Genomic DNA, 12957 nt, shown 5'->3' with positions numbered 1-12957 from the left:
GTTTCTTATGTTTGTTTATAGTTAATAGACCCTGCCATTGTTTCTGCTGCTCAGGTAGTCTCTTTATTAATGTCACTTAATAGCTATTTCAAAATATCCTGGAAAATATTGGCATATTTGTAACTCAGCATTCTTAACTACCGCCCCCTCCACCCCCCCCTCCCCCTTCCGACATCCCCTCCACTAACCACACCAGGCTTTGCACATTGTCCATATATCACAAACTGAAACATGTAAAACATGTAAAAATATGGGACTGAAATCCTAACACTTATTGCACACATGCTAAACAGTTGAAAGCTCTGGTATAACCTGGCTTCATCTCTTGTATTAAGGGAACTTAATACAATAAATAATTCCTTCAAAATATTTTACTGCTTTATTTGCAACTTTTGTTGGAGCAGAGGTTTTTAGGTCAACAATCAAAAACAAACTTTGCAATTTCACAACTTATGTTTATTTCTATATTACTGTCAAGTATTGGACTTAAATGAAGGAAAGCTGTCATGAGCTCACTTGTCAGACCCCATCTAGCTATTTGAAAATATCATTACAAAAAGAAATAAAGAAAACTGCCCACATCCTGAAAGAAATGTCTTCTCTTATTGGTCTCATTACCTTCAAATTTTTCACTACATTTTCAGCATAGGTTGGGAAATTATGTTTTCAGAGGTCACTTCTGAAGCTTGACATTTAAGAATATCATCTATTGAAGACAGATTTTTACAGAACAATGGGGGAAGTGTTTGCTCTTGAAACAATGTTACTATTGCTGCTATGGCTCAATATTCCTTTTCATTAGTGCTGTGTGTGTTTCATTTGTACTAATTTTCTATTAGTTATTATCCAGGTAGGCTGGATAATCCTGCTGTTTAATTTGGTCCCATCTGAGCCTTCTGCTAGAGAACAACAAGAGGCCAGAGATGGAAAACATCAGTAGTAATAGCAGATTAACAGTGGATCAAAGTATTGGTAATGGGGATACTCTATGGGAGTACAACAACACAAGATGAGTTTCTACCTCACAAAGTTTTGTTTTTTAACAATCATTAATCTTTTGATTTACAGTCTATCTAATCTGTATTATGATTTGGAGACACTTGTGTTGGACTGGAGTGTACAAAATTAAAAATCACACATCCCCAGGTTATAGTCCAATAGGTTTATTTGGAAGCACTAGCTTTCAGAGCGCTGCTCCTTCATCAGTTGGTTATCAACTGCCTGATGAAGGAGCAGCTCTCTGAAAGCTAGCGCTTCCAAATAAACCTGTTGGACTATAGCCTGGTGTTGTGTGATTTTTAGCCTGTATTAAAAATTGTTCAAGACATCAATGTTATAGTGCAGGGCCTGGAAAAAGGGATTTGGTTCAGCAAGTACAAACTTTGCTGTAATTTTCAATGGCACGGATTCAGATGACATTTCCTCTAATGAACTGCACCCATTTCCTGCATTCCAATAACCAAGCATGGTCAGAGTGTGCTTTAGAAAGGCATGTGGTAGCATCTGGTAGTCTTGCCCTGTAAATTCTGGGTTTAAATTATGCTGCATGCAAAGTTTTTGACATTGTGAAACAGGGAGGAATAGGCATATTGTGACTATTTGAATAAAGTAAGAACCTTTAAGCAAGAGTCAATAAAGTGTGATGCTGGAAAAAGCACAGCAGGTCAGGATGCTGCATGCAAAGTTTTTGACATTGTGAAACAGGGAGGAATTGGGGCATATTGTGACTATTTGAATAAAGTAAGAACCTTTAAGCAAGAGTCAATAAAGTGTGATGCTGAAAAAAGCACAGCAGGTCAGGCAGCATCTGAGGAGCAAGAATTGACATTTCGGGCATAACCCTTCATCAGGCCTGGGTCTGAGCATATTAAGGGCTTGTGTAACTTACAGCACAAGGACAGAGAAAGAAATGTAAATTACAGAAGTGATTTCAATATTGAGTCATGTAAGGAAGAGAAATAAGAGCAGGAAAAGTGATATAAAGAAAAAATAATTTACTGAAGTACATTTTTAAAATCTTCAATAAATACTAAAACCTGAAGAAATGGGCTCCATACTTGTAACAATTAATTTTCAATGCCAGAGTGGTTGATTGTTAGTAATTAACAGATATCATTGTTAACAGAGTACATACACATTGTTGAAATGACAAGACTTATCTTTGTGGGGAATTCAGTTTGTATACACCATGCAATTACAGCACTTAGAACACCCAATGCCTCATTAGTGAGGCAGAAAGCAAAATGTTGTTTTTATAAAGCTAATTGTGAAATATACAATGACAAGCAAGCTTTATCGCCATTTAAATCTGCATCTATACTTTGCTTTCTGTTACTGTAACATTTCAGCAAATAACAGCAAGTGTTGTTACTTTGATAACAATATCAGTCCCAGCATATATATTTCTTTAAGCACTTGCAAAAGTAGCCTTTTGGAATAACATTTTTAATTTATGGCTTGCTGTGGATGGTTATGTATGGCAGCAGTGTATGACAGAAATTTGTCCACAATAATCTACATGTCTAATTTACAGCCTGCATAATTTTCTATCAATTAGGTTTTCTTCATGTAAAGCTTTCTAGCTATCGTTTCTTGTGAAGTAAATGTAGCTTTAAGGCAAATAGTCTTTGGAGGTACCTACAACAAAATACTTCATCACTTTCATCAAAGCAGTCATCTGATCCATCACAACGTTGAGACTGTCGGATGCACAGACCAGTAGAGCAAACATAATATCCATTAGGACAAGCTTTAGAAAAAAAAATGAGAATTGAGCTCATTTAATCTGCACAATGTTAACATTGTCTTGGAGGAAGTAAATGGAAAAAAACAGTGATTAAAAGAACAACTCTACCATACATCTGAAGTAACTTAACATCGAAGTCAAATTTTGTATGTGCCGGACTGAGCAAACTTGTTCATGTCAGAAACTGCATGTAATTCTTTGTGGTATTTGGACCAAGAGCAAGGATCATACCTTTCATCTTATGAACCGTGCCCAAAGCATTTCCCAGATATCTTTTGCAGTGGTAAACAGAAAGTACTGTTCCACTTATTTCTTTCAGTTTATTAGTTCATTTGTTCTGCATTTGTTTATAAACAAAAAAAAATACAATGTGGTAAAAATGCATACTTTCCTTTGACAGTGATGCAAAAGCAATTCTTAAGCTTAACTCTGGAGAAGAAAGATATAATTGTGTCATTCAGTCGCCAAATCACAAATAGGCTATCAATTACAAACACATCAGCCTATTGCTTTCAAAACAGAGATCTTAAGGGGTGGACTTCAACCAACCTTCTACCCCTAAGCTTCCCCTGCAGGAATGGAATGGGTGTATAATGAAAATAGGAGGAGAAAGTGAGGACTGCAGATGCTGGAGATCAGAGCTGAAAATGTGTTGCTGGAAAAGCGCAGCAGGTCAGGCAGCATCCAAGGAGCAGGAGAATCGATGTTTCGGGCATGAGCCCTTCTTCAGGAATGAGGAAAGTGTGTCCAGCAGACTAAGATAAAAGGCAGGGAGGAGGGACTTGGGGGAGGGGCATTGGAAATGCGATAGGTGGAAGGAGGTTAAAGTGAGGGTGATAGGCCAGAGTGGGGGTGGGGGCGGAGAGGTCAGGAAGAAGATTGCAGGTTAGGAAGGTGGTGCTGAGTTCGAGGGTTGGGACTGAGACAAGGTGGGGGGAGGGGAAATGAGGAAACTGGAGAAATCTGAGTTCATCCCTTGTGGTTGGAGGGTTCCTAGGCGGAAGATGAGGCGCTCTTCCTCCAGCCGTCGTGTTGCTATGGTCTGGCAATGGAGGAGTCCAAGGACCTGCATGTCCTTGGTGGAGTGGGAGGGGGAGTTGAAGTGTTGAGCCATGGGGTGGTTGGGTTAGTTGGTCCGGGTGTCCCAGAGGTGTTCTCTGAAACGTTCCGCAAGTAAGCAGCCTGTCTCCCCAATCTCGAGGAGGCCACATCGGGTGCAGTGGATGCAGTAAATGATGTGTGTGGAGGTGCAGGTGAATTTGTGGCGGATATGAAAGGTTCCCTTGGGGCCTTGGAGGGAAGTAAGGGGGGAGGTGTGGGCGCAAGTTTTGCATTTCTTGCGGTTACAGGGGAAGGTGCGGGAGTGGAGGTTGGGTTGGTGGGGGGTGTGGACCTGACGAGGGAGTCACGGAGGGAGTGGTCTTTTCGGAACGCTGATAGGGGAGGGGAGGGAAATATATCTCTGGTGGTGGGGTCCGTTTGAAGGTGGCGGAAATGACGACGGATGACACGATGTATATGGAGGTTGGTGGGGTGGTAGGTGAGGACCAGTGGGGTTCTGTCCTGGTGGCAATTCCCTTGGGATCATTACTACTACATTTCCACTCAATTCCCAATCACCATGACAATAGCAATATATGTTTTATGTAAGTGACCTAGGTTCTTGCATGAAAAAAGAGAATGAATGTAAGACAGGAACATTTGACGCACTTTGGACCCCAAAGAAATATTCTCATGGAACAGCTAAGTTTTACTCAGCACTGAATCCATTGTATAAAGGCTGGTGGGATTGGTTTCAGAAAGACAGTAGAAACAGTCATTAAAGCAGCATTCAGATCATAAAAATCCATGTACTATTGACTTTTTTGGATTTCTAAGGATATTTGAGTTTAGAGTTTGTTTATTTCTGGCTTCTGGTTTGCTTATTTTATCTGATATAAGTACAGAGTTTAGGATGGGTGTCATTCTTGTAGCTGTGACCTGAATGGAGAATAAAGTCCAGCCACAGAAACAGCAAGAAGGAGCAGAAACTGGGCCTAGAGGGAGGGAGACATCTCCCCAGTCTCACAGGTCCTTTGGACTATGTTGGCTTCCAGGATTGCCTGAAGAGCAGCATATGCACTTCGTCAGGTATGCTTCTGATATCTCCAACCTCAGACTCATAGACATTTAAATCCACAAGGCCATTCAGCCCATCATGTCTACAACAATCAACAACAATCTGACCACTCTAAGCCAATTTTAATCCCTCTTCATCTTCCACAGCTTACCTTAAATCTATGACCACTGGTAGTATGTCTTCCTATCCACTTTCCATTCCCTCATAATCTCGAACATACCTCTCCAGTCTCCTCTCAACCTTTGTTGCTCCAAGGTAAACAATCCCAGCCTATCCAAACTTTCCTCATAACTCAAACCCTTTTTTTCAAGATGGCAGCATTGAAGTAGTAGCATTTGGACCAGGGTCCTGAGCCCAGGACTTGTCCGCTTCCACCTGCTTTTCTTTTTTCTCTTTCTTTTTACATTTGCTCTCTTATTGTTTTCTTTTGTTTCTCCTTTATTTGCAGCAGAGATGGGGGTGATTTGTCTCAGGACGATGGCAGCAGTGACAGCAGATCCTTCGTGGAATGGCAGCAACAGCTGGAACCATTCTTTCCTGGAATGGCAGTCTTAGGACGAGGCAGCGGCAGCAACACAAACCAGAACAAGGTACCTCAGCCGAAGATCCCAGGTTTAATCCTCAGTTCAAAGTCACATCAGCCCGAGGTCCCAGGCTGAATCCCTGGTCCAGACACACAGTCTGATCTGAGGCTGCAAGCCATGGCTAGGCCTGTGTACCAGACAGCAGGGGCAGTAACGTTCCAATGTTCCAGTGCTTGCAGCATGCAGGGACTCGAGACACCTTTGTGGTGCAAATTCCATTTGCCGCTTCTGTACCCACCTGAGCAATCTGTTTATTTCCTCCTGCAGTATGGCTATCCTCCTCACTATTTACGATCCTACCTATACTCAAGTCATCTGCGAATGTCTTGGTCCTACCCTCTGCATTTAAATCAAAATAAGTTACACCACCCACAGCAAGGGCCCAGCTCATGAACTCCATATTTTTATTTTTCTGTCAGGTGGGGTCTCAAGACTCATGTCAGAGGCAGGGGAGTGATCGAGATGTTTCCTTTTCAAATGGCTCTGTTTCTTTTACTTCTGCTTTTGTTTTGAATCCTTTCTTATGTATTCTAAAATGGTGCTGGAGAATGGCGATTTTGTGCATCTTTCAGTGTACTCCTGTACTTCAGTACACAAGACAATAAAATCTAATTCTAAGACCTTCCAGCTCAGGCAGCACACTTGTAAATCTCCTTTGCAACTTCTTTAGTACAATCATATTCTTCCTATAATGTGGTAACCACAACTACATGCAATAGTTCAGTTGGGGCCGAACCAGCATAACCTACTTGGTCTTGTATTCATTGTCATGGCTAATAAAGGCAAGTATCCCATATGCCTTCTTAACCACCATACCTACCCGAGAAAATACACACCAAATTCACTCTAATCTTCAGTACTTTCCAGTATTTTAACCATTACAATGTAATTCCTTGGAGAAAGTGAGGACTGCAGATGCTGGAGACCAGAGCTGAAAATGTGTTGCTGGAAAAGCCCAGCAGGTCAGGCAGCATCCAAGGAGCAGGAGAATCGACGTTTAGGGCATGAGCCCTTCTTCCTGAAGAAGGGCTCGTGCCCGAAACGTCGATTCTCCTGCTCCTTGGATGCTGTCTGACCTGCTGTGCTTTTCCAGCAACACATTTTCAGCATTGTAATTCCTTACCTTGTTAATCTTCCGAAGGCTCATTATTCCACACCTTTGTGGCGCAAATTCCATTTGCCGCTTCTGTACCCATCTGAGCAATCTGTTAATATCCTCCTGCAGTATGGCTATCCTCCTCACTATTTACGATCCTACCTATACTCACGTCATCTGCGAATGTCTTGGTCCTACCCTCTGCATTTAAATCTAAATAAGTTACACCACCCACAGCAAGGGCCCAGCTCAAGCTCTATGTACCTTCAATAGAAACAGATTTCCTGTCACAGAAACATCTCTCTACCTTTGCTTTTTTGCTTTCTCCTTCTCGGCTAATTTTGGATCCAACATGACTTGTATTTCATGGGCTCTCCCTGATTAATCCATGAGTCTCGAAATACAGATTTATGTTATCCCTCTGAATTCTTTCTAATAACTTCCCCACCGCCAAGGTTAGTTTGACTGGTCTGTAATTTCCTTGGTCTGTTCCTTTTTCTTTTTTGAATAATGGGACAATGTTAGCACTTTTCCAGTTCTCTGGCGCCTCATTGTGGCCAGAGAGGATCTGAAAATTACTGCAGGGCCAATGATATCTCTTCCCCTGCCTTCCTCAACAGGCATCTGTGGATTAATCCATGTTAAGTATGTAAAATGTATTAGTATCTCCCCTTTCTCTATGTTCATTTTTTCTAATATAACCAAATCACATTATTGCTATGATTTTGGAGGCCATTTGGCCTATCGTTCCTGAATCCATTCTCTTACTTAGCGTCAATCTCCTGCCTTTTCCTCATATCATTGCGCACCATTTGTATCCAAATAATCATCCATTGCCCTCTTGAATGCCTGATTGAGCCAGCCTCACCACATTTCCAGTGGATTCTATACCCAAACTATACACAGTATGAAAAAAAATTTTCTTTCTTCACATTTGCTTTGTTTATGAATAGCTTTAAATCAATGCCGTCTTGTTCTTTATTGTTTTACAAGCAGGAACAGCTTTTCCCCATCTACTCTATGCAGCCCACTCATGATCTTGAAAATCTCCATCAAATTTTCCCTCAGCCTTCTTTTCTTCAAGAACCATCCCAACCTCTCCGATTCATCCTCCCCAGGCATCTGTGTGGAGTTTGCACATTCTCCCTTTGTCCGCATGGGTTTCCTCCAGGTGTTCCTGTTTCCTCCCACAATTCCTAAGGTGTGCAGGTTAGGTGGATTGGCCACACTAAATTGCTCATAATGTCTAGGAAGTGTGGGTCAGGTGGATTAGCCATGGGCAATGCAGGGTTACAGGGGTAGGGTAGGGGGCATGGGTCTGGCGGGATGCTCTTTGGAGCATCAGTATGGACTTGATGGGTCAAATGGCCTATTTCTACACTGTAGGGTTTCCATGATTCCATGATTCTTCAATCCCTCTCACTATGTTGCCTGAGTATCTTTTAACCCCGTATGTTGAGTTCCAATTCTGCCCATTTTTCAGCCAAGTCTCTGTCATAGGAATGATATCGCACTTCCACAAACCTATCTGTGCCCTTGCCTCATCCCTCTTATTCCCTAGGCTCCTTGCATTAAAAGTCTATCTCGCCTCACTGAACTCACTTCTTCCTTACCTAGTTTACGTTCCCTCTGCCTTCAAAACTCATTTGCTTGCGTTTTAACTCATAATTCCATTTCAGGTTCTCTCTACTCTGAAATCCTCTGCAGGATCATATCCACCTGACAATCTAGCTTACACCTACCTCCACAGCATTAACAAACCTCCCTGTGAGGATGTCAGTCCTGTTAATGTTCAGATGTAACCAATCCAACTTGTGCAGGTCCCTGCTTCCCTGTTCTGTTTAAGGAAGTCCAACTTCTCTGAGGAATCTTAAATCTTAAAGCCTCTTTCATTAGTCTTAAGGGCGGAATAGTCCATTTAAGGAAACTGCTCACACCAAGTAATGGCCACCCTCCTGCTGTCTTTGACTCACCTACATTTTATCCAAGATTCACTTCAGTCCAGCAAACTAGCTATGATGGCCATTATCTGCTGCTTGCATCGAACCTGAGCATCAACATCTCGCAATGTCTGCTCCTCTGTATTTATGACTTGGAGGTGCCGGTGTTGGACTGGGGTGTACAAAGTCAAAAATCCCACAACACCAGGTTATAGTCCAACAGATTTATTTGGAAGCACTAGCTTTCGGAGCGCTGTTCCTAATGAAGGCACTGAAGTCATTCCCCAGTGCCTTGGGAAACATGCTCAATCAAACTTTTAAGTTGAGAGGACTGTTTGTTTCCCTCTTATTTCCCTCTCTTGTAAACTTACACTATCTGACTCTTCATTAACAGTTCTTCTTACATCCTTCACCACTCCATGAATTCTTCATTAAGGAACATATAAACCTTTCAGCTAACTTTCATATGAATGACAAACAGACTTAGAGGCTATGAAAAGATATTGTAGATCTGAATGCCAAATGTGAAAAGTTAATCTGTCAACTACCAAACACAGTAATTTGTGACCATTGACTTGCGAAGGGCTAGTTATTCATTATAGATGTTCAATGACTACAAGGACAGTCAAGCTCAGCTCCCAACCCACTGCTGGTGCATATTCATTGAGGGAGTGAAAAGGATGTGCATTACATCCTACATGTGTCATTCCCACTGCGCCACTGCTGACTCCACTACTTTATTTTCCAACAATCCCACTGATCTGCAGCCACATATAATACAGGTCATCAGTGATACCTTGAATGTTCCTGTCCATTTGGCTCCTGGGGGAAACCATAATCGGATTGGCAGCTACTTGAGCTTTCAATAAAGTTGAAGAGGCTGGTGACAGAGATTCTTGCTATGAAGGCCTGATCGTGCTTCCCTAAAAAGACTTACATGCCCTGAGGATGACTGCACAACACTGATGCCGTGGGTTGGGAGTCCACACATATTAGTAGCTGGTTCCTTCATAAATTCAATAATGCCTTGAATGCTTTGCAATACCCCAAAATGTGAGAACTCCACATGTTGAAAGAATTTCTCTTTTCAAGGCTTCATCTTTGTAGGTCCCATTTCATTCCGCCTCATCACAGCTGGGGAAGGGATTGCCATCCATTGAGCCAGTTCTTTGACTGTCATTGCCACCACCACCTGCTTCTGCTTGCTTCTCCTGGCTGCTTGAGCAAATGCAAATCCCTTGAATGCATGCAGAGTACCAATGCTGGTGAATAGGGGTAGCATCTGCAACTGTATCGCAAGAGGATTATGCTATTCTGTTGTATCTTCAAGGCCTCATTGGTGAAAACAGAAAAAAGACAAGAGCTATCAGACAGGTGACCTGAGTCAAAATGCAGCTTGTGGTCATCATGCTAACTGAATTTGCAACTTCATGAAGTACATGAAGAGTTAGAAATTACAGGCAGATATGATTTTCAGTAAACTGCTTGCCTTGTTATCATGACTGTCCGTTGCTCTTGAAGGGCACTGATCACCTTTTGGAGATGCCAGTGTTGGACTGGGGTGTACAAAGTTAAAAATCACACAACACCAGGTCAACAGGTTTAATTGGAAGCACACTAGCTTTCGGAGCAACGCTCCTTCATCAGGTGGTAGTGGAGAGCTCAGTCCTAACACACAGAATTTATAGCAAAAATTTACAGTGTGATGTAACTGAAATTATACATTGAAAAATTGATTGTCTGTTAAGCCTTTCATCTGCTAGAATACCGTGATAGTTGCACTTCTTTCACGTGTAAATCACAAAACCTTTTTTTAAAAAACACATATTCAGTATGTCCATTGCTGCTCTGGGATTATGAGTTGTGTGTTGTAAATAAATCACCACAATTTACCTTTGATTCAGCTATTTATTAAGGAATCTCACAGGCAACCAAGTACTGAAACAACAATGGAAATTTAATTGTAAGTAGCCACCAAATATTAGACCCCTCAAGTAAGCAAATGTAAGCCTGTGACCCAACTACCCGATTAATGGTGAAATCTGAGAATGACTTCAACCATCTGTCTCTGTAATGTTCCAGGGTTCGATCCTTCTGCAGTATTGTTCTGTGAAGTTCTGCCATTGAGATGTTCTGGTGTTCGATTCTTATACAGATTTTCGACCTTTGGTCTCTGAGGTGATACGCTGATGATTTTTTAATAAGTCCTTTCATCCAAATTACTGCTAGTCTGCTGCTTGCCTTCTCATCAAAAGTAATTTCTTTGTTTCTTATTACATTTGGCTTTAACTGTCTGTTTGAAGAAAGTTTTCCTGTAGTTAACTCCTTAAATTCTTCTGCAGGTCAATAAGTTGTCCTTGTGGCGTTAAGCATCCAGTTTATCAAGGAGATGTCAAAGCAGTTTTGTCTGTATAGTTTCCACTGCCAGACATGGCTAATTGCTTTGAATTAGAGTCATAGAGATGTACAGCATGGAAACAGACCCTTTGGTCCAACCCGTCCATGCCGACCAGATATCCCAACCCAATCTAGTCCGACCTGCCAGCAATCAGTCTAAACATCATGGCATAGACAGAGAACTCAGGGGGCCAACACCTTCAACATTTTGTCTAGCTATCACCATTGTTAACAGCTAACCCGAGAATGCAACTTTTTAACAAAAGGTTTTATGATTTACACATGAAAGAAGTGAAACTATCACAGTATTCTAACAGATGAAAGGCTTAACAGACAATCAATTTTTCAATGTATAATTTCAGTTACATCACACTGTAAATTTTTGCTATAAATTCTGTGTGTTAGGATTGAGCCCTCCACTGCCACCTGAATGAAGGAGCGTCGCTCCGAAAGCTAGTGTGCTTCCAATTAAACCTGTTGGGCTATTACCTGGTGTTGTGTGATTTTTAACACTGATCACCTTGATTGGTAATCTGATGGTGGGTGTTCATCCCCTGCTATTACTTCAGATCCTTATATTCTGTGCTATTTTCTCTTTTACAAAGGGTGGATAAATGTGATTAGATATTGAATGGGAAAATGCAACTCTGTCCAGAGTACCTGTAGTGAGTGAGCTAGGAAAGAGAGAAGTATAAGATAAAGATAAACAGAATAGAGAGCTGTTCAACAGATAGGAAGGAGCAAGGTGTTGAAGCTGTCATAGGTGCAGTCCCAGCATCTGAAATTGCTGCTATTTAAGAACAAGATTATGATAGTAATTAGTGTGAGGACAATAAACATGAAGTGAGTGTGCTCCGGGAGTGATGCAAGATCTGGACATCCCTAATTGCCCCCGAAAAGGTGTTGGTGAGATGCCTTCTTAAATCATTGATGGCCACACGGTGCAGGTACAATATGCTGCTGCTGAGAAGGGAGTTTTTGATCCTGCTACAGTGAAGGAGCAGTGATATAGCTCCAAGTCAGAATGATGAGTTATTAGGAAGAGAACTTGCATATGGTTATGCTTCTATTTTTTTTATTTCAAAAATATATTTTATTCATAAAATACTTTGATGATCTGTACAACTGGACATGCCATACATATGTAAACATTCCATTTGTTTGCATACCGAAAACAGAGTAATCATTCCTCTTTACAGGTCTGTACGATTACATTTTTAGCTGAGGCGTCAGCAGAGCCCAAATGACAGTGTGAGCCCCCTGTTCTTCTTTAGACAGGCAGATGTTACATGGTGGTCTTTCCCCACCACGCCTTGGCGGCAGCTGCCCCAAGCTTTAGCGCGTCCCTCAACACGTAGTCCTGGACCTTGGAATGTGCCAGTCTGCAGCATACTGGACTGGACTATGCGGACCCTGGGCCCGACCCGAAGACGCCAGAGCAGGGAAATGGCTTCAGCGTGGAGCCGGACAGCTACCTCAGCCCTGGGAGGGTCCAGCAGTTTGCCGTCACCACGGGGATGCACACAGCTATCCCAGAGGGGCAAGATCAGCAGCAAATGGACAGTGTCAACCTCGTAAACTGTTAAAATGGGGTTTAAAAATTGCCAGCATCAATGTGCGTAGCATCAAATCGGCTATGCGCTGTGTTTCTACGATGGCCTTCCTGGCCAACGTTAAAGCCGACGTCCTGTTTCTGTAGGAGTGTGGGATACTGCACCTCAGCAGCTACAGAAGATGGTCGAGCTTGTGGGCCCTTGGACCGTCAGTTTGGTCGGGGGGGGGGCAACGATAGCCACACCTCCGGCCTGGGTATCCTGTTGCGAGGAGGCAACTTCACCATCTCCGAGGTTAAGGAGGTAGTGGGCGGGCGCCTCCTCATCGCTGACATCATGTACAGGAATGCTCCCCTGAGACTGATTAATGTGTACGCCCCAGTGGGTAAGAGTGAACGGTTGGCCATCCTGCAGCAGCTTCCACTATTGCTGACTACGTCCAGGCCGGTCATTCTGGCCGGAGACTTCAACTGTATCATTGATGCAGATGGATGATCTGGTGGGGGGGGGGGGGAACTGGAC

At 42.5% G+C, this 12957-nt stretch overlaps 1 protein-coding gene across 1 annotated transcript in view; it reads right to left on the bottom strand.

The window, feature by feature from the left end:
- The window catches only part of tmprss7 (transmembrane serine protease 7), an 89914-nt gene that overhangs the window by 17568 nt on the left and 59389 nt on the right, over window positions 1–12957 (bottom strand). Inside the window, exon 12 of the mRNA XM_043701533.1 lies at window positions 2642–2749. Within this exon, the coding sequence (XP_043557468.1) occupies window positions 2642–2749 (108 nt within the window). The remainder of the gene's footprint in view (window positions 1–2641; window positions 2750–12957) is intronic.

This window comes from Chiloscyllium plagiosum, chromosome 12 (assembly GCF_004010195.1).
Source record: "Chiloscyllium plagiosum isolate BGI_BamShark_2017 chromosome 12, ASM401019v2, whole genome shotgun sequence".
Classification (NCBI taxonomy): domain Eukaryota; kingdom Metazoa; phylum Chordata; class Chondrichthyes; order Orectolobiformes; family Hemiscylliidae; genus Chiloscyllium; species Chiloscyllium plagiosum.
This window is presented reverse-complemented; position numbering and strand designations above follow the sequence as displayed.